General features: G+C 51.6%; 1 protein-coding gene across 7 annotated transcripts in view; it reads right to left on the bottom strand.

The window, feature by feature from the left end:
- PAX2 (paired box 2) overlaps positions 1–18,004 on the bottom strand; it is a 90,817-nt gene that overhangs the window by 42,993 nt on the left and 29,820 nt on the right. For all 7 annotated transcript variants that reach the window (XM_045438596.1, XM_045438597.1, XM_045438598.1 and 4 more), the window contains exons 5-6: positions 5,348–5,433; positions 3,960–4,079 (exon numbers count right to left, since the gene is read on the bottom strand). In XM_045438596.1, coding sequence (XP_045294552.1) covers positions 3,960–4,079; positions 5,348–5,433 — 206 coding nt within the window. The remainder of the gene's footprint in view (positions 1–3,959; positions 4,080–5,347; positions 5,434–18,004) is intronic.

Raw genomic sequence — 18,004 nt, 5'->3', positions numbered from 1 at the left:
CACCTCCCCGCACACAGATCAACAGACTCATACCATATGACTTCATTTGGATTTTTGGACAAGTTACGTAACTGCTCCGTGCTTCAACAACACGGATGGACAGCCATGTTTTGGGCTACGGCCGAGAGCAACTGGGTAAAGGCAAAGGTCTTTGGTTTCCCAGCCTGAAAACATCGAAAGGCTGTATCTTCCAGCCACGTAAATCAGGGAATGCAACAGTCATGGAAACAGGGTCCCTCCCAAGGACCCTAATATACTCCCCCCGAATTGTAGCCAAAAAGAGGCAGAGATTTTAGCAGGGGACTAGGGGACCTACCTTCTCAGACTGATGGACAGCCTGTCTTCTGGGTACTTCATGACACAGCTTCCTCATCTACCCGGGCCCATCTACCTGTCCCATTCTGGGGGCTCCTGGACTCAGGTAGGTGGGGAGTGTCAAAGTTTCCTGACTAGCACATTTCTCAAAGGAAAGCCCCGGAATTTTTCCGTACTTCCAATGGCCAGGGTGTGAGAAGGCGTCTCAAGCAGGCTGACAGCCACTGTGGGTTTCCTTTCTCCCCAGAGTCACAGCTGATCGGCCCTTTACTAATATCCCCACAGATATGATTGCTGCAGATACTAATAACGCTGTCCATATTCCGAGTGCCAATGCCAATAACGCTCTGGGTATTATCACTGTGAACACCAATAACTACTGCTGAGATTGTCTCCAATAATGCCAGCACACGCCACAGTGATTGTCCTCGCTAATGCCCACCACCGTGACATTGTTAGAGCTGAAGAATAGGCCGGACCGTACCCAGAGGCGGGAGCGGGAGTGGTTTCCTTGAGGACAGACAGGCTCACGGCTCGCCCTCGGGATATGGCACTTCTAGAAAGATGCCACAGTGTGTGGGGCCCAAGGAGAGCCAGCCTGGCAGGGAGAGTGGGGTCCTCCGGGAGGAAGATATGCCCCTCCGCTCCCCCAAGGTCTAGTCCCTTGACATGGATCCCCGTCCTCATCCCAACACCCCTCAGTGCCCCAAGTCGGTTTTCTCTTAGCCCTCGGTGCTGGCCCAGTAGCTGAAGGACATACCTGGGTGTCTGCAGCCCACGCCTGAGGCTGCCTCCTGCTACCGGCCTGCCAGCTGCTGTGCTACCTTGGCCTGACTGCAGACTTGGGCTACATCATCTTGACACATAATTATCTCTCCTATTCTTAATCATCTGAGCTGCTCCCTAATGCAAACTGGGCCTGGCTGCTTGGAGGCACCCAGGGTGGGGGAGGGGGCAGGGCTGCGAAAGGTCTGCCTTTGCTCTCTCCTTTCCTTCTTCTCCCTTCCACCTGGATCTGACAGGTCAAGTGTGCACCGTGGCCTGGGGGGGGGGGGGGAAGGTCAGGGAGACCTAGCCTCCCTCAAAGGTGCTGGCCTCCACCAGGGAAAGGGCAGCTCCATCTGGTTTGGGGTTGGTCAAGAGAAGCTGGAGTCAAGGCCAAAGAACCGTCCCCCAACCCAAAAAAAAAAAAAAAAAAAAAAAAAAAAAGTAGGGCCTCTGATCCTCCTTGTACCCTGGCTAGGCCCAGGAGAGAAGTGTTTAAGCAGGAAGAGGAACCTAAGAGTCCCCGTTATCCTTCACCTAGGAGATACTGACTGCTTCCTGAGATGTCTCCCCACTGCCATCACGGTCACTCTGCTGGAGGATGGTCTTCCCAAACCCGGCCCTGCTCTTCTCTCTTCCTGCTCAGACACTTTCAGTGGCTACTCATGCTTGCAGGAAAAAGTCTAGACTCCTTATAATTGGTCCGGTCTTGGCCTAGTCCCCTGTGGCCCTAACCCATCTACTGAGCTTCCCTCCCAGCCCTTCCCTAGTGCCCTCGCAACCCTGCCAGAGCACCCTCTGGTCCTAAGGCTCCCCCACCAGACAGAATTTCACCCTGCATCGTCCGTGCACATGCCCCTCACCCATCGTTCAGGTTCCTCCTCAAAATGCGGCCCTTTCTGCCAGGTTACTCCCTCCTGACTCTGAGTTCCCATGGCCTGCGGCCCAGGCCTCCCATCACGACACAGATATCTGATGGAGCTTTCTGCTTTCTGGGGTCACGTGTTTTACACGCCCCGCTAGACTGGAAGCTCCTTAAGGACAAGAATCATATCTTGTTCTGCTTTGGGATCCTGTGGCACCAAGCCTTTCTTGCAGCTGATGCACAGGAAAAGGTTCACTGAATTGAATTGACTTGAAACAATGAATGTAATCAATTGCAGGGAGGAGAGCAGTCTGTTCTGGGCCAGTGGGGCCTGACCCTGGGTGGCCACAGCCTCATGCCAGCGCCTCCCTACTCTTGGCCTCCTCTCATGGCCCACGGGAGCCCGGGAAGCAGAGGGCATGCTTGGCCCCAACTGGGAACCAACAGGGGAGAGCACACAGGGGGTCCTGTGGCCTCCCCCGCCCTGCCTGCTGGACATCTCACACTCTAAAAAATGCAGGGGCCAGTGGTTAAAGGAGAAACCCTTGGGGCCTGAGGCAGAATCTTCCCAACCACTCGGGGTGCCAGGGCACCTGGCTAAGGCTGGAGTATGGTCAGCCCCCAGGGAGAATTAGGACTTAGGGCCTTTCGCGAGGCCTCCCCCTGCCCATCGAGGGTGGCCGCCAAAACAACCACAATGAAATTTAGTGAGTGGCAAAGGCCGTGGCAGCCAAATGGGTTTGGATATTTTGGAAGAAGGAGAAATAGAGCCAGACAAGCTGTTTCCCTGTGAAACGAGGCCATTAGGGCTTCTGGAAGGAGGCCAGCACCAGGTCATCACTGTCTTGCCAGACCTAGGCCTGTCCTGTCCCTTCCGCTGGAGGCCAGGGCTTTCACACTCTCTTTCCCCTCAGCCTGGGCCCAGGGAAGCTCAGTTTTGTTCCTTTTCTCTGTTCCTTACCCTCTAAAGCCGCCCCAATCAAGGGCTTGTCTATGCTTGGGACGGCCACATGATTTATTGCCCAAACAGGACATTTTTGAGAGAAAAAGGAGATGCTGACTGGCCAAGATGCAGAGACAAAGGGCATAAATTGGGACTGTCCAGGCTAAAGGGGTATGCGGTCCCCCTGTATGCTCATCTCTAGAGGATTCTATTTCATGGGAGATTCTCTAGACCTCCCTAGACCAGAAAGTTACTGCTTCCCCAGCAGGGACCATGAGACTGGGGCAGGAAGCAGGCTTGAGACACCGGTGTCTCCGTTTGTCTGGGCTGGTCAGCCCTGCGCCCTGGGCTCATGCGTGAGAAGAGCACCGGATGGTCACCAAGGGACCCCTCACCTCCCAACATTTGTAAAACACCTTCTCCCAGGCCCATGGCCACCACTCCCTCTTCCTGTATCCTTTCGCCTCTCTTCCTCCTCTTCATTCCTCCCTCGCCTGAACTCCCTGCCTAACAGCTGGCGGCACTTGAGACATTATAGGGAACGGAAGGGAAGGGACAGAGAGGAGCCTGAGTGGTGTCTCCTCCCATAGGGAAGAAGAGTACAGAGGGCCCGTGTCCAGCTCAATGGGGGGCAGAATCCATGTGTCACAGAGAAAGGACACTGGGGTCAGCTGCACGTGACATCACGCCCCCATCTTTTGAGGGGTTGGATCAGGTAAGAATAAGGCAGATCGGCCTCTCATCCTTGGGTCAAAGACCAGCTGTCCCCCAACTTCCTGAACCCTCCCAAGGTACCTGGTTTGTGCTTCTCCCCTGGCACCCCACTGGGATATTAGGGGCAGTCCCGGTGGAAGGTGAGGCCACCAAGACTGCTGAGCAGATGGTGAAGCTGATGGCCCCACCAGCAGCCTGCCTCCCTCTCCAGGAGCCAGCAGGGCAGTAGGGGGACCTGGGCTTTGCTACTAAAACTGATCTCCCAGCAGAGCAGCTGCGAGGCCGGGCCGAAACCGGAGCCCTGAGTCCAAGGACAAAGCATGCACAGGGAAGCCAAGCCTCTTCCCTCCTCCCTACCTTCATCACGTTTCCTCTTCTCACCATTGGAGCGAGGGATCCCCAGGATCCCGTTGATAGAGTAGGATCCCACTGGATCATTGGAGGCGCTGGAAACAGGAGGGGAGGCCGTACTGGGAACTGGACGAGAATAAGGAGGAAATGCCATCAGGATAACAGTTGTGATCACAGACCAAAGCCCCGAGGCTGGGGGCAGAGAGAAGCAGAGGATTAAGAGGGATGGCAAGCCCATGTTCTCCTCCGCCCTCTAAACAAACCCCAGCTCGCTGCCTCTGGTCTCCTGGGCTGGCCTTTACTTATCTCCTTTCAGACGCCGTGGCTTTCTAAGATCTGTCTCTCTCTAGGAGACACAAGAATGGCCACGATATTCCCCAGGAGGGCACAGCTCCTCTCTCCCAGTTGCTTCTGGTCTTGAAATCACTTGAGAAGTTCCCAATTTCTCCCTCAGGGCACCGACCAGGGAAACCATTCACTCTGCTCAGGTACAGCCCGGCCCGATCCTCCCTCCCGGCGCACGTTGTGACACGGCCTCACGAACAGTGGCTCCTGCCAACTTCAGGAGGCCTGGGACCAGCCATTCTATTTCCTGCTGGTCAAGAGATAAGGGGACAGCTTCCAAGAGGGGCAGCAACAAAAGTATAATCACATTTCAGCCCCTTAAACTCCAGGCTTCATCTATGGCTGCAGCACCACCAAGCACCCTTGGGTCAAAGGGAAGACAATATGGGAGGGGGTTTTATCCGGTGCTCTGGTAGGCCTGGGTTGTGTCTCTGAGAGGCCATGGCCAAGGATCGGTAAACAAGGAGGCTGGAGCAGCAGAGAGTTACAGAGGGGAGGAAGGAGAGACAGATCAAGAAGAGACAGGCTAAGAGGAGAGAAGCTGTGAAGAGCGAAGCAGAGAGATGCGAACAGATCCAGAGCCACACATACGGAGAGGAGAAAAGAGAAAGGGAGAGGCAGAGAGAGGAAAGGAGAGAGAGAAGGGAGAGGAGGGGAGGAGAGAGAAAGGATTTAAAAAATTTTAAAAAGGCAGTAAGAGGGTAGATAGGAAAGAAAAAGGGGCAAGTGGAGACAGAATCAGATAAAAACAAAAGATGAGGAAGGGGAAGGCAGGGAGAGAAGAAAAGCCAAAGGAAAAGCTTGATTTAGAAGGAGACAGAGACAGAAAGACAGACAAGGCAGCTACAAGGTGTTGTGCGCAAGAAGCAAAAACAGTCCTGGTGAGCTAGTCTCCTGGGGAGATCCCCACCTCTAGGAGCTCAGGGAGAGCGTGGGCTGGGGAAGGGGTCCTGGGGCCTCAGCAGGCATGCCATTTTGAAGGGAATGGGGGTGGCGTCCTGGCTCTCCTGGGTGGACCCCCGCTTCCTCCCTTCCCTGAGCCCTCTTACCAATGGTGTGGCCAGGGGCAGTCACTCCCGTCCCAGCCCCATCCGGCGTTGGGTGGAAAGGCTGCTGAACTTTGGTCCTGATGATCCTGCAACAGCATCACGACAGCATCACACATCACGTGCCTTCTCCTGCCTGCACCAGCTCCAGCCCAGCCCAGAGGGGCTCGCCCAAGCTCCCCAGCTCCTTCCTCATGTATCTGTTCCCTGCACCCCTGCCCTCACTGACTGCTGCAAGGCACGCACTTTCCCTCCCACTGGCTCTGCAGACCCAACCTAGTGCAGCTAGACAGAGGGAGTCTGTATTCTCTCCTGTGGTGTGCATCATCTGAATTGCAGCTTGATTTTTGGTAGCAAGGATCGGGGCAGCAGAGTGAGTGGAGCACAGCATCCTTCCCCTTTCTGGGGGTGGGGGCTGCCCTGATGGCTTGCTGTCCCCCCTTCCCTCCTCAACCACACGCAAACCTCCTCCTGGGAACAAGACTCCCTTGTCTAGCTAGAGATCATTTTGGAGCTGCTTTTCCTATTGGGACTGTATGAGTCTTCTAGAGTTGGGGGGGAAAGTGAGATTTTCCTATTTCTTGGGCTAAAAAGAAATAGCCCGGAAAGGGCTGGGTCACAGATGACCTTTTTTGTCCCAGGGAATCCAGCATAGCACATGGTCCCTTTGCCAGATGTCAGGCCCTGAACAACTTCTTCCTGAGCCCACTTACTGTCCTATCTCTGCCCAGCTTGCTGGCCCAAAGGCCTGCTTTTCTGGGGTCTTACTTGGACCACAGCTTCTTTTCCAGCCTAGTTGAAAAGCCTCACACCCACCCTGTGCGCTTTAGGGGTAGAGGGCTGGATCAAACGTCCCAGGACTGGGGATATGCCTGCTTGTCAGTGGTCTGAGAAGCCCGGGGCTCAGACGTGCAAAAGACCAATGCTGGGGCCAAGACCAAGGAATGCTCCCCTCCATCCGCTAGTCAAAATAGGTACCCTTGAGGCAATTTCTCCGATGGCATTGCTCCTCCCTGCAGAGTGGCGTGTGAGTCAAGTTCACCCACACTGACCGGGTGAGTCACAAACCATGAGCAGACTCCACTGTAACCAGGTTTAACCGAGCACCCACAGGCAAGAGAGGTAAGGCACCTGCCTCACAGTGCTGGAGATGAAGTTGGGGAGGGAGGACACACACCCAGAGAACACAAAGGAGCCCCGAGGGGCCAGGCCATAAGCGCTAGAGGGAGGCAAGGGAGGAATCCAGCCACCTTGCAGGTGGGGACTGGGAAAGAAGTCACTGAGGAGGCAGAGCTTCGTGTAGACCTTCAAAGCAGGACAGGGCTGAACAGACGAAGGGGCCCAAGGCACGGAGGAGAGTGATAAGGGCACCGGGGTGCATGGCCGGGACCCTGAGTCCTGCTTCTGACTCTGCCATTAATCGGCCACCATAGCTTTGGGCTCATCATTCTACTTCTCTGGGCCTCAGAGGTACATCACTCTACGTTTCTGGACCTTTACTTTTCAGTTGTAAAGTAGAAAAAGGTTGGACTACAGGATCTCTAAGGTCTCCTCTGCAGTGAAAAAAATAACATGGTTCTAAGGTGAACAGAGAAGCCGTGGCAGAGGGGATGGGTAGGGACCATTAAAAGTAGGTACTGGGGGCGCCTGGGTGGCGCAGTCGGTGAAGCGTCCGACTTCAGCCAGGTCACGATCTCGCGGTCCGTGAGTTCGAGCCCCACGTCGGGCTCTGGGCTGATGGCTCGGAGCCTGGAGCCTGTTTCCGATTCTGTGTCTCCCTCTCTCTCTGCCCCTCCCCCGTTCATGCTCTGTCTCTCTCTGTCCCAAAAATAAATAAACGTTGAAAAAAAAAAAAAAAAAGTAGGTAATGGAGGAAGACAGAAGCAAAGCATGGGAGCCGAATGAGCTTTAGGGGTAAAGCCCAGACCAGCCAGCCAGGAGCAGTGGAGGTACAGAAAGAAGCAAGAGGAAATAAGGCTGAAAACTTGGAAGTGACGACGATGATCGTGATTTTTCCATTTGCTGGTCATCTATCATGCGCCAACACTATATGCAATTTATATTACTTATATATGCTACTGTTCATTCTCCCAACAACCTCCAAAGTAGATACTGTTATCCTCGTTTTTCAGATGGAAAACCAAAGCTAACAGAGGTTAAGTAGCTTAGTCAAAATCACACTGTCAGGGGCGCCTGGGTGGCGCAGTCGGTGAAGCGTCCGACTTCAGCCAGGTCACGATCTCGTAGTCCGTGAGTTCGAGCCCCGCGTCGGGCTCTGGGCTGATGGCTCGGAGCCTGGAGCCTGCTTCCGATTCTGTGTCTCCCTCTCTCTCTGCCCCTCCCTCGTTCATGCTCTGTCTCTCTCTGTCCCAAAAATAAATAAACGTTGAAAAAAAAATTAAAAAAAAAATCACACTGTCAGGGCAGAGTCAGAACTCAGTCTCTAGAACGTGGGCTTTTTCTGGTACTTTGTCATACTTCTCCCAACATACAGCAACCAGGTTTAGAGAATCTCAAGCCATGAGTGATTTCTAAACTAGAGGGGACACTTGCAAACAGATCCTGGGAAAGCAATATACAGGCGCAAGTCACAGGAAAGAAAGGAAAGAGTCTGCAAGACGTCATGAAGGCAGAATGGCCGACTGGGCACCTAACAGGAGTCCAGCATGGCTCTAAGAACCTAATTCTGTGTACCTGGAAGGCTGGTGGTTTGTACCACTGTCAGGAGGAGAGACGCAGGGAGGTGGCGGGTTTTGTCTCAGACACGCAGTGTTTGAGGTGGGAGGGGGGGGTGTCCAGCTGGCACAGCACATGTGGATTTAAGAAACCATCAAGGAAAAAGAGCGTTGATCGGGACAAGAGGCTGAAGGAGTGCATGTTGGAGGGCACTGGCTTTCACAGGCTGGGGGAAAGAACCTGACCTTGCAGAGGGGTCAGAATTGGTTACACTGGAAATGGCAGAGCAAGGATTGGGCAGTTTCACCTAAGTCGACGGAGAAAAACGTTTCCGGAAGGAGAAGATAATTCGCGGCATCGGTGACAATGCGAAGGTTGGAGGGAACTGGGAATAAGAAGAGGCACAGGTTTGGGGATCTGGGGGACAGAGGTGTCAACAAAGCAACTGGAACAGGAGCCAGACAGAAAGGTTAGGGATTGAACAGGAGGAGAGGGAGGCAGCGAAAGCAGATTCCTGCCTTCGGGAGTTCGTAGAAAGGAAGAGAGAAAAATGTGGAAGCCGGTGGATGGAACTGACAGCTGAGCGGAGGGAAGGCTGGTTGGGGGAGGGAAGACTTGGGTACACTTGCAGGCTGAGGAGGGAGAACCAGAGAAGAGCTGAAGTTGCCTGACAGGATGTGGATGATGGAGAAAGCGAGACAGAACAAGGAGAGGCGCCAGGGGGAGTTGGTGAGAGATGGTGCATTTTGAGGTGGCCAAAAGCCTCGAGAAGGAGCTCTTACAGTCTTTATCTCTCAGCGAAGCAGAAGGGAAGGTCATCTCCCAAGAGTTGGGGGCATGTTTGGAGCGGGATCACAATGGGAAAGATGGGACAGTGGCTAGGGGCGATGTAGACGGGTGTACCGGAAAAGTCTAGAAGGAGGCTGTGTACACAGCTCAGAGCAGCCGCTCCTAATTCACTGCAGCAACAGCTGCTGGGATCTCACTGGTCCTGCTGTGGGTGGCTCTGGCTTGCGGGCTGATGAGCCCTGGACTAAGGGAGCCCCAGGGCTGGGGCTGGTTGAGACAGGTAACGAGATGGCCTTGTGGGGTCTCTATCTTTGTTACCCAGGGCCTCTGACCCCTGAGGCACCAGTGCAGATTTAGCTGAGGCAGCAAGTGATAGAAAATCACTACTCCCTGACGGGGGCTTGGTGGTGCATGGGACAGGAGCTGGGCGGGATGCCTGCCGTGAGTTACTAATGCTCCTGGCGTCCATCCGTGCCCCCCCCAGGCAGTGGGCACTTGCTAGCCCCCAGAGCTGCTCTCGGGAAATTTAAGAACTGAGATCGCGGGTCCCTGGTAGTCATCCATTGCCCCCCTGCATCCTGTACACAACCCAACAACTCGTGGGAATATCACCACAGCTTAAAAGGATAAAGTAAAGCACTGCTTTGGGTGATTGTCTGGTACTATTTCCCCCTGTTGATCTTCCTTCTCTTCCGATCTTTTTCATTCTTGGCACGGCGAGACAGCCAGACACATCCTGGCCTCCATGGCCCCGGGCAGGCTTGGCCTTCAAGTCAAGTCTGCAGGTAGGGGTCTTCGGAGGGTGCAGTGGGGGTGCTGGAGGCCATAGCTCTACTCAGGGGAGCCGAGAAGCGCTGTTTCCTGTTGCCATGGGAACACGTCAGGACGCCTGCTCATCACTTCCCTTTCTAGCATGTTCTCCTTCACAGGGATGCCCTTCCTCCTCCACCTTTCTGGCTTTGCCTGAGCCCAGCATGGGGACTTTAGGCACTTAGCAAGGGTGCGACTAGGGCAAAGGGAAGAAGGGGATGGGCTCTGGGCTCTGGGTCAGGCTCGGCTCTGTTACTTAACTGCCTGTGAAACCCTTGGCAGTCTCTTACTCCCTCATCTGTAAAATAAGGTAATAATACTACCCACCTCCTAGGATCGTGGTGAGGATTAAACAGGATAACGCATGTAAGATGATTTGTATGATGCTGGGCTCAATACATGCTAATGTTGCTAATAACAATAATCACGACTAGTAGTAGCATTACTCCTATGAGTGACCGCCAGGACTGGCTGCTTTCTCTTTAGGGACTGAGCCAGGTGCGGGCAGGAGGCCTCTCAGCCCAGCACGGTCCAGCCTGGCCAGTGTAGCTGCTATGGCGGCCCTGGAAAGGGCACTGAGAAGACAGGAAACACCAGTGGCAGGTGTCACAGCCTGACCCAAAAAGAGGTGAATCAGAGACACTCTCAGGAAGATACATTAGGGTCCTCTGCCTGGGGGCCCCAGGAAGGGTCCACAGACAGTATGAGCAGTAGCTTCTTCGGGACCCGGTAGATGCCAGGGAGCTGTGGTGGCGCTTCGGGGTATAGACGACAAGGGGGGGGGGGCGAAACCACTCTTTCTTCGGTTAAATTCCCAGGAAGCCTCCACCTCCCACCGAGCTGGAGATCAAGACAGTTTCATCAGCTCTGTGAGTCAGAAGGAGAGCATGTAATGAGACTCCCATTAACAGTTTGTTAAACTCACGAAGAAACCGAGGAGCTCTCAACATTCCAAGAAAGCGCCGGGGACACTCTTACCCCTCCGCTGGCTCTCCTCCCTCTCTCACTTCTTCCTCCACCTCGCATTCCTGCCTCTGTGTTTCGTTCTCTGTCTTTCTCTGCCCCTCTGTTGCTCTCCCTTCTCTTTGTCCGTCTGTCTGTCTCTGGGCACCCTGTAGTCCCACTGTGGCTGTGTGAGTTTATTGATTCCCGGGAGCTGGGGGAAAGCGGGAGGCAGGGCTGGGGTGCAGGCTCAGGGATGGAAATAGAAGGCTATAAATTATTTGTGACAGGAAAGCAATAGTGGCAGAGTGCTGAGCACAAGTCCTGTGTCACTATTAGATTCCTTTTAGCCTGATGACACTGTAAAAAAGGTTAAGTGTCTGCTGAAATCGTACACCTGGGGGGCCGGGGCAGCCTGGGAGCAGAACAAGCCACTGAGAGCAGGTATATCAATTCTCCAGGCCAATAATATTCCACTCATTGATCGCCACGCAAAGTTCAAAAATCTCATTACAGCCAGGCAGACCGGGAACTTTTTACAAATCAATAGAATGATATAATGTATGTATACTTAGTACAAATGTATCTATTCATCTATCCATCCATCCACGGTCCGCCTCAGGGTTTCCAAGTTAACCTACCCATCATATTATGTTATGTTATGTATGATATTATATTGCATTGTATTATATGATAATAAATGGTGTGCAAAAACTCCCCCTGAGGTGGAGACAAGAAGAGGTCCTATTAGCATTGGGGTGACCTCAGACAGCTCACCTTGGAGAGACAGGTGGCGGCATTTCCGGGACTGGGCCGGTCAGGATTTCTAGGAGCAGTGCTCCCTTAGCAGGAGCTCCAGTAATGCAAGCCATTGTCTATTGAGGGTTTACTATGTGTTAGGCAGTGTTCTGTGTGCCCCAAACAAATAGTTTACCTAATCCTCACAATAGCCCATTTTGTAGATGTGGCATTGTTATCATTTACCCAAGGTCACCCGTTTACTTAGTGGCAAGTCTGGGGACTGAACTCAAGTAGACTAAATGCAGGGCCCATACCCATAACCACCAAACTCTCCTGCCTCCAGAAAAGAGAGACCCTAAAGCCCAGAGTCCAAACTCCTGGATTCTATCCAGTCTCTGCTGTTGTGTTCTGAGAAACCAAGGGTAAGGGGCTCCCTGAGCTTCAGTATTCCCTGCTCTAAAACGGGAGTAGTAACACCTACCAGAAGCGGCTGCTGACAATGTGATATATACACATGATCTGCAAGCCTGTCCCCATCACGTCCCGTCCAGCTGCCTAGAACAGACTGCTTTCCCTACACTGGAATTACTTCCTAGTAGAATGGCCTTCTGGCCTTCAGCCTGGCCCCAGGCCTGGTCATATTACTGGTTTGCTGAAATGGTTTTTTAGCGCAAGAAGTCCTAGGTACCCACACACACGTGCCATATACATGTAAAAATCAGTTGAAATTGCCCTAGGATGGTAGACTGCTCACTTCACAGTTTTTGCAGAAAATACTTCACTCTTCACAGAGGGAAAGTCTTTCCTGATTTGGTAAACCAAGGGAACTCCAGGGAATGTCTCAGACTAGCTGACCCCACGGCCCACTGAGCCAGGCGAGCGGTGGGAGGGGCCCCTGCCAGAGCTTTGGGCTGCCTGGCTATGGCAGGCCAGGTCACTCCAAAGGACACAATGATTTTTGCTTCAGCAAAGGATATTTTGCCCAGTGATTGCACGTAATCGCTTCAACACAGACCCTTGAGAAAGCCTCTATCAGGTACGTGTCCCTGGCTCAGCCCTGAGTCAAACTGGACCAGTGCAAACAGCTGGAGACTTTTCACAGCAGAACCTCGAGTTAGGGATCACAGATTCTCCAGGAAGATTTCACCTCTCCTAAAAATGGCTCCTACCTCCCCCCACTCCGGGGGAGTAAAGAACTAGAATTTCCCCTCTGTGCATCCCAGGAACTAAAACCCTAAATTTACCACTTCCTCCTCGCAGAGGACACAGCATCCATCCAATCTTCCCTCCCCACTGGCAGCCCGGAAGCGCTTTCTTTGTGTGAACTCTGTCGTCCCAGGTTCCAACTTTGCAATTTGTGCAGCTTAGAGTTGCCTGCCCGCGCCCACTCACATGCCCTACAGGTTTGGGTTTGGACAACTAACCATAGGTCAGGCAGGGTCTGTGCAGGAGAACGGCCGCTGGTGAGGGGAAGGTATGGGCAGGACCTTCCATTCTGGCCATAGCATGGGCGGAGCTGGAATGCACAGCTTCCGAGGTTAACAGGGGTTCCCCTACATGTGTCAAGAGCTTCTGCCTCTTTGGTTGCTTCTCAGAAGTCACGACTGAGCTCCAATAAATGAAAAGTTTGCAGAAGAGTTTCCTCAAACCAGTGTCCTTGAACGACCTGCATTTAGAATCCCCTGGACTCGTGCTAAAATGTGATCCCTGAGGACCACCCCACGCCTCCTGATTAGAGTTTCTGATGGTGGTAGGGCCCAGGAATCTGGATTTAAGCAAATTCTCTAGACCACTCTTAAACTCTATAGTATTTGAGAGGACTAGCTTAAGCCAGAGGGGGAAGAAACCATCCTTGTGGTTATAGAGGGGAGCCTTGAGAGGGTTGAGAGAAAGTCTTATGGCTCAGAAGGTTCCTTACTCATTTCTATCAATTGACATTTCTCTCCATCTGCTGATCCTGACTTCTACTGACCCAGTAACCAAAATTCAAGAAGCTACCGGTTCCTCTGTGGAAACTGAACTACAGGTTAAAAATAAAAATAATTTGCAGATAGTTTTTTGTGCATTCCAGGACGATAGATTCCCACTGGGTTCCTTAGATATCACCTTAGCTATTATTTCTTTAGGTATTCTGCATCACCTTAGCCTTCTAAGACTGGCACTAAGGGCGATAATCCTTCCACCACGTGTCCCTGGGAGCCCAGGCCAGATACAATTTACCAGGCTAGATGGGCCATGGGGCTGGCCCAAGGGGGCAATAGTGATGGTTTATATGATGGATGGTAAGCATATGGATTGATTTAACTTCAAGATATGCATAGGTTTAAAAATTAAGGGGCAATGTGTTTAACTAACCATTTGGAAACCAGTCTGCAGTGCATGCCAAGCCCAGAGCGTGACCAGACTAGCTCCTCTCGCCACCGGCCTGCCCTCATCTGTCAGGGCTTCTGGGCTAGAACTGGGGTCCACCAGCTGTCCAGCCCGCGGTCCTGCTCGGGAAGGTCCAGAGGCTAGAAGACTGCCTCGTATCCTGATTGGATGGTGGAAGGGGTGCTGTGTAGACTCACTGCTGGGACCAAGTCCTGCCCGTCCAACCTTCGTGTCCCTCCCTGGCATGCCCACCTCCCTGGGTGAGCGGAAGGAAGCCTGGAGGAAGTGCCCTGAGTGGCAGCAGAGGTGGGACCTGACCTCTGTGCCCCTAGCCCCTCTACCTCTTACCTAGTTACTTCACTATTCAAAAACAACCCATTAGTCTGCCTGCTGAAAGAATGGGATGTGGCTAAGCCCCGCAACTGCGTTCCGTTACCAACGGAATTCATTCAAAATTCCTTAGCCTGGCCTTCAAAATCGTTCCCAGTTTGGCTCCACCCTGGCTTTCCAATCTATTCTGCCCTGTACCCCTCTTCCCCTCAGGGTCTAGCACAGAGCTGAAAGCTTGTTTTCTTGCTTACTCAGTTCACCCTGAGTCCTCCCCTGGACTCTGAACTCCACAAGAACAGATGTCATGCCCATTTTTCTCACTATTGTATTTTCAGCACCTAGTAACAGGGCCTGGCATGATGTCAGTATTTACATATATTTTTGTAAGCTTTTTTCAATGTTTATTTATTTTTGAGAGAGAGAGAGAGAGTGCAAGTTGGGGCGGGGCAGAGAGAGGGGGAGACACAGAATCTGAAGCAGGCTCCAGGCTCGGAGCGGTTAGCACAGAGCCCGACTTGGGGCTCGAACTCATGAACCATGAAATCATGACCTGAGCCGAAGTCTGAAGCTTAACTGACTGAGCCACCCAGGGCGCCCCCATGATGTCAGTATTTCAAAACTATTTGCAGAATTTAAAAAATTTTTTGAAGAAAAAAATTATTTGCTGAAAAACAACTGAATGTTATTATTAATAACAAGGATGACACCTTAAGGGATATAGTGAGCTAATATATGCTCACTATGTACCAGGCACTGTGCTAAGCACCTTAGGTGGATTATTTAATTTATTTATTACAACTTCTTACAAAGATTATTATCCCTATTTTACAGACGTGGAAGCTGAGGCTCAGAGAAGTTAAGTCACTTGCCCAAGCGCACACAGCTGGTAAGTAGCAGAGCCAGGATTTAGACCCGGGAGCTTGACTCCAGAACCCACGCTGCCAACCGCTGGGTAGAATAACTCATATCAAGAACAGATAGTAGAATCTGTGAGAGGCTGGCCCAATAGAAGAGCTGCATATAATAATGGCAAAAGAAATAACTAAAATTTATTTCATATTCACTAACTGACAGGCATTGTGACAAGTGCATTTTCTCACTCAAATCTGAACTACAACTCTGTCAAATACGCATGTTGTCTCTTACACCAACGCGACAACAAGGAGGCTGAGCAATTCGCCTAAGGTCACGTGCTGAACAGCACTGGAGCCAGACTTTGGGTACAGGCCTGGGACTCCAGTGTGTATAGGCTGAACCATCTTACCTCTCCTGGAAGCTTCTACATTAATAGCTATCTGTGTTTATTAACTATTTGGGCATGAACAAATTTCCCCTACAGTCTTCTCGCCTCTGCGATCTGGACAACTGAGCAAATGTATGTGGAGACAATAAACAGAAATTGCATACAGCAGTGATTCCAAACATGCTTAACCTCTCCCCTGTATTTGATGAGCAGCACGTCCGTGTAACAAACGAACCACAATTTTAGGTTAAGTGGCTATGGTCTCAGTATTTTATATGCACTGGTAGGTTTGGGTGTAGAGTTTCCAAATTCTCTGCATCCATCTCTTTATCTGTCTCTCGAGTTTTCAAATCATGTACATGATCGCGTGGCGAAACCGCATACAGAAGTGTTTCTCGGTTTCTATGTTTCTAGAAACTACTTCCATGATTAGTGTATCTTTCTATTCATGTCTGCTCTGATGCATTGATCCAAGATTTATAATCCTGGATATATTTATCAAAACCTACTTCATGAATTTCTGCCCCAGTTATGCCTATTTCTGTCAAACATGTAAGCCGCAGTCACACTTATCACTGGTCCCTTCTCAGGGTGTCTAGATTCTCACATCACAACTGTGTTTTTATATTGGTCCGTGAACCAGTATTGATGTGCATAAATGTGCACTTGTACACCTGTGTATCTTTCTGTCTATGGCTAGGATGGGGTGCAGGGGATGTGGAAATGAGAGAATTATTAAATGCCAAGTAGATGTGCAATAAATTCCATTGATTTTATAAACTCCAACTTGTCTTCAGTCTCCTTCCATTCTTTATCCTGGGGGCATTGCAACAAAAACCTATTTTAAATACCTTTACGTCCCCCCCCACCCCTCCCCAAAAAAGTGTCAATATTTTATTTGGATTTTTAACTTCGCTCCATAACAGTTGTTTGACCTCCTGACTCGTGCGAGTCACATAAATTCTGGGACTTTATTCAGGAGCCATGTTCCTGCTATTGAATAAGCAATTTGGGAGGGTGAATTAATGACTTGTGCTGTTGCTGGAAAGTCCCTGAAGAAATATTAAAATTGCTTGCAGACTGAATCGATACTCAGTGAACACCCAGCAAGAGGGCTTCGGCTCTGGAATGGCCACGGAAGGCAGGGCTTGGTGGAGGAAGGGGAATCCCGCACCCAGCCTGGTGAGCCCCCTCCCAGGCCTCCCCCACCTTTCCCTCCCTCCCCGGAGCTCTGTCGTTCTTAGTAACAGCAAAGTCTTATTAAACCCCAACCAGGACAGAGCGGGGTTCGTCCTGTCTCAGGAAGCAGGCTCAGGGGACAGTTTATTCTCTTACTAGCAACCAGGGCCCGGAGGCCTTATTGAAGGTGATGGAGAAACCGGATGGTGCTGCTGCTTTCTGGCAGGCTGCGCTGAGCTTGGGGGTCAAGAGCACGCTGAGCTTGGGGAGGCTGCGGCGGGGACCAGTTTCTGCTGGGTGTGCAGAAGGGCCGGGTGCTGTGCTTCCCGGTCCACTGCTGTGTCTGTCTGAGTCGCGTTTACTATTGCTCTGGTGGCCGCATGGTTTCAGCCTTTGTGTGTGGGTGCGCCTGTGGGATGCAGGGTTTGAATTGTGTTGGGTGTACGTTGTAACGCATTGTGGCCGGACGCATTCCTGCAGCCGGCGTGAGGTTTGTTACTTGGTGTTTTGTGATACGACATTGAGGTGACTGCACTTTGTGTAACACTGAGCCGGAGGAATTTGAGTATTGTTTAGCAGCAATGTCTGCGTCTCAGCTTTGAATTATTGTGTTCGTTGATCATATCAGCATCTTTTTTTTTTTTTTTTTTTTTTTTTTTTTTTTTTTTTTTTTTTTTTTGTAATGTACGTCTCAGAGATTAGGTTAATGGGTGTCTCCTTGGTGATGTGGGTTGAGTAATGATGTTGGATCTGGGTGGTGCTGTATGATTCGGTAATTGCTTTCTCGGTGTGGTGGCGGGAGGCGGGCGAGAGGGCCCATCCTTTAGCTTTTTTAGCTTACTTCGACCTGGTCATTTACACTGCTGCTTTCCAGAAGGAAGATGCTAGAGATGAGGGACAGATCTCTTCTTGATGACCAGAAGCACGGCTCTGTTCTGTTGGAAGCACATTGCCCCTGATCCATGGGACACTTCTGACCTGACCACACTGACAAAGGTCCTGGGGCCACCCTCCCTACATCTACCTCATGTGGAAAGTTAAGCCTCCAAGCCTGTGTAGAGGGGGATAGATGGGAGTAAACTCCCCGATTCCAAGGAACATGAACCCAAGTCCAACAGCAATTCTAGTTCCCCAGTCCACTCCTCTCTGGGATTCTGGCCATCAGCACCTTCTTCCTTCCCAGCATCCCCAGATGATGTGGCTCAGCAGCGGCCTGCACTCACCAGGCCGCGGTCGCGTGCACACACACACACACACACACATACACATACCATGGAAGAGTACAGCAACACCTACTAGGCATAACTTTCTACTAGGGTTCAGGGTCTTTGTTCTGAGCTTGTCAGGAAATGTGTAACTACATCGCTGGGTGTGAGGCTGTGAGATATACAGAGCCCTGCAAGAGACTGCAGACACCTGCCCTTCCTCTGACGGCGAAGGCGATCTGAAGGGTGGAGTGCTGGATGAACACATAGGTTTTAGAGCCAGGACCGCCTGGGTTCAAATCCTAGTTCTGCTGCTTAGCCTTGTGACCTGAGTAACTTACTTAACGTCACTAAACTCCAGTTACCTCATCTATA

This window comes from Leopardus geoffroyi, chromosome D2 (genome assembly GCF_018350155.1).
Source record: "Leopardus geoffroyi isolate Oge1 chromosome D2, O.geoffroyi_Oge1_pat1.0, whole genome shotgun sequence".
Classification (NCBI taxonomy): Eukaryota; Metazoa; Chordata; class Mammalia; order Carnivora; family Felidae; genus Leopardus; species Leopardus geoffroyi.
This window is presented reverse-complemented; position numbering and strand designations above follow the sequence as displayed.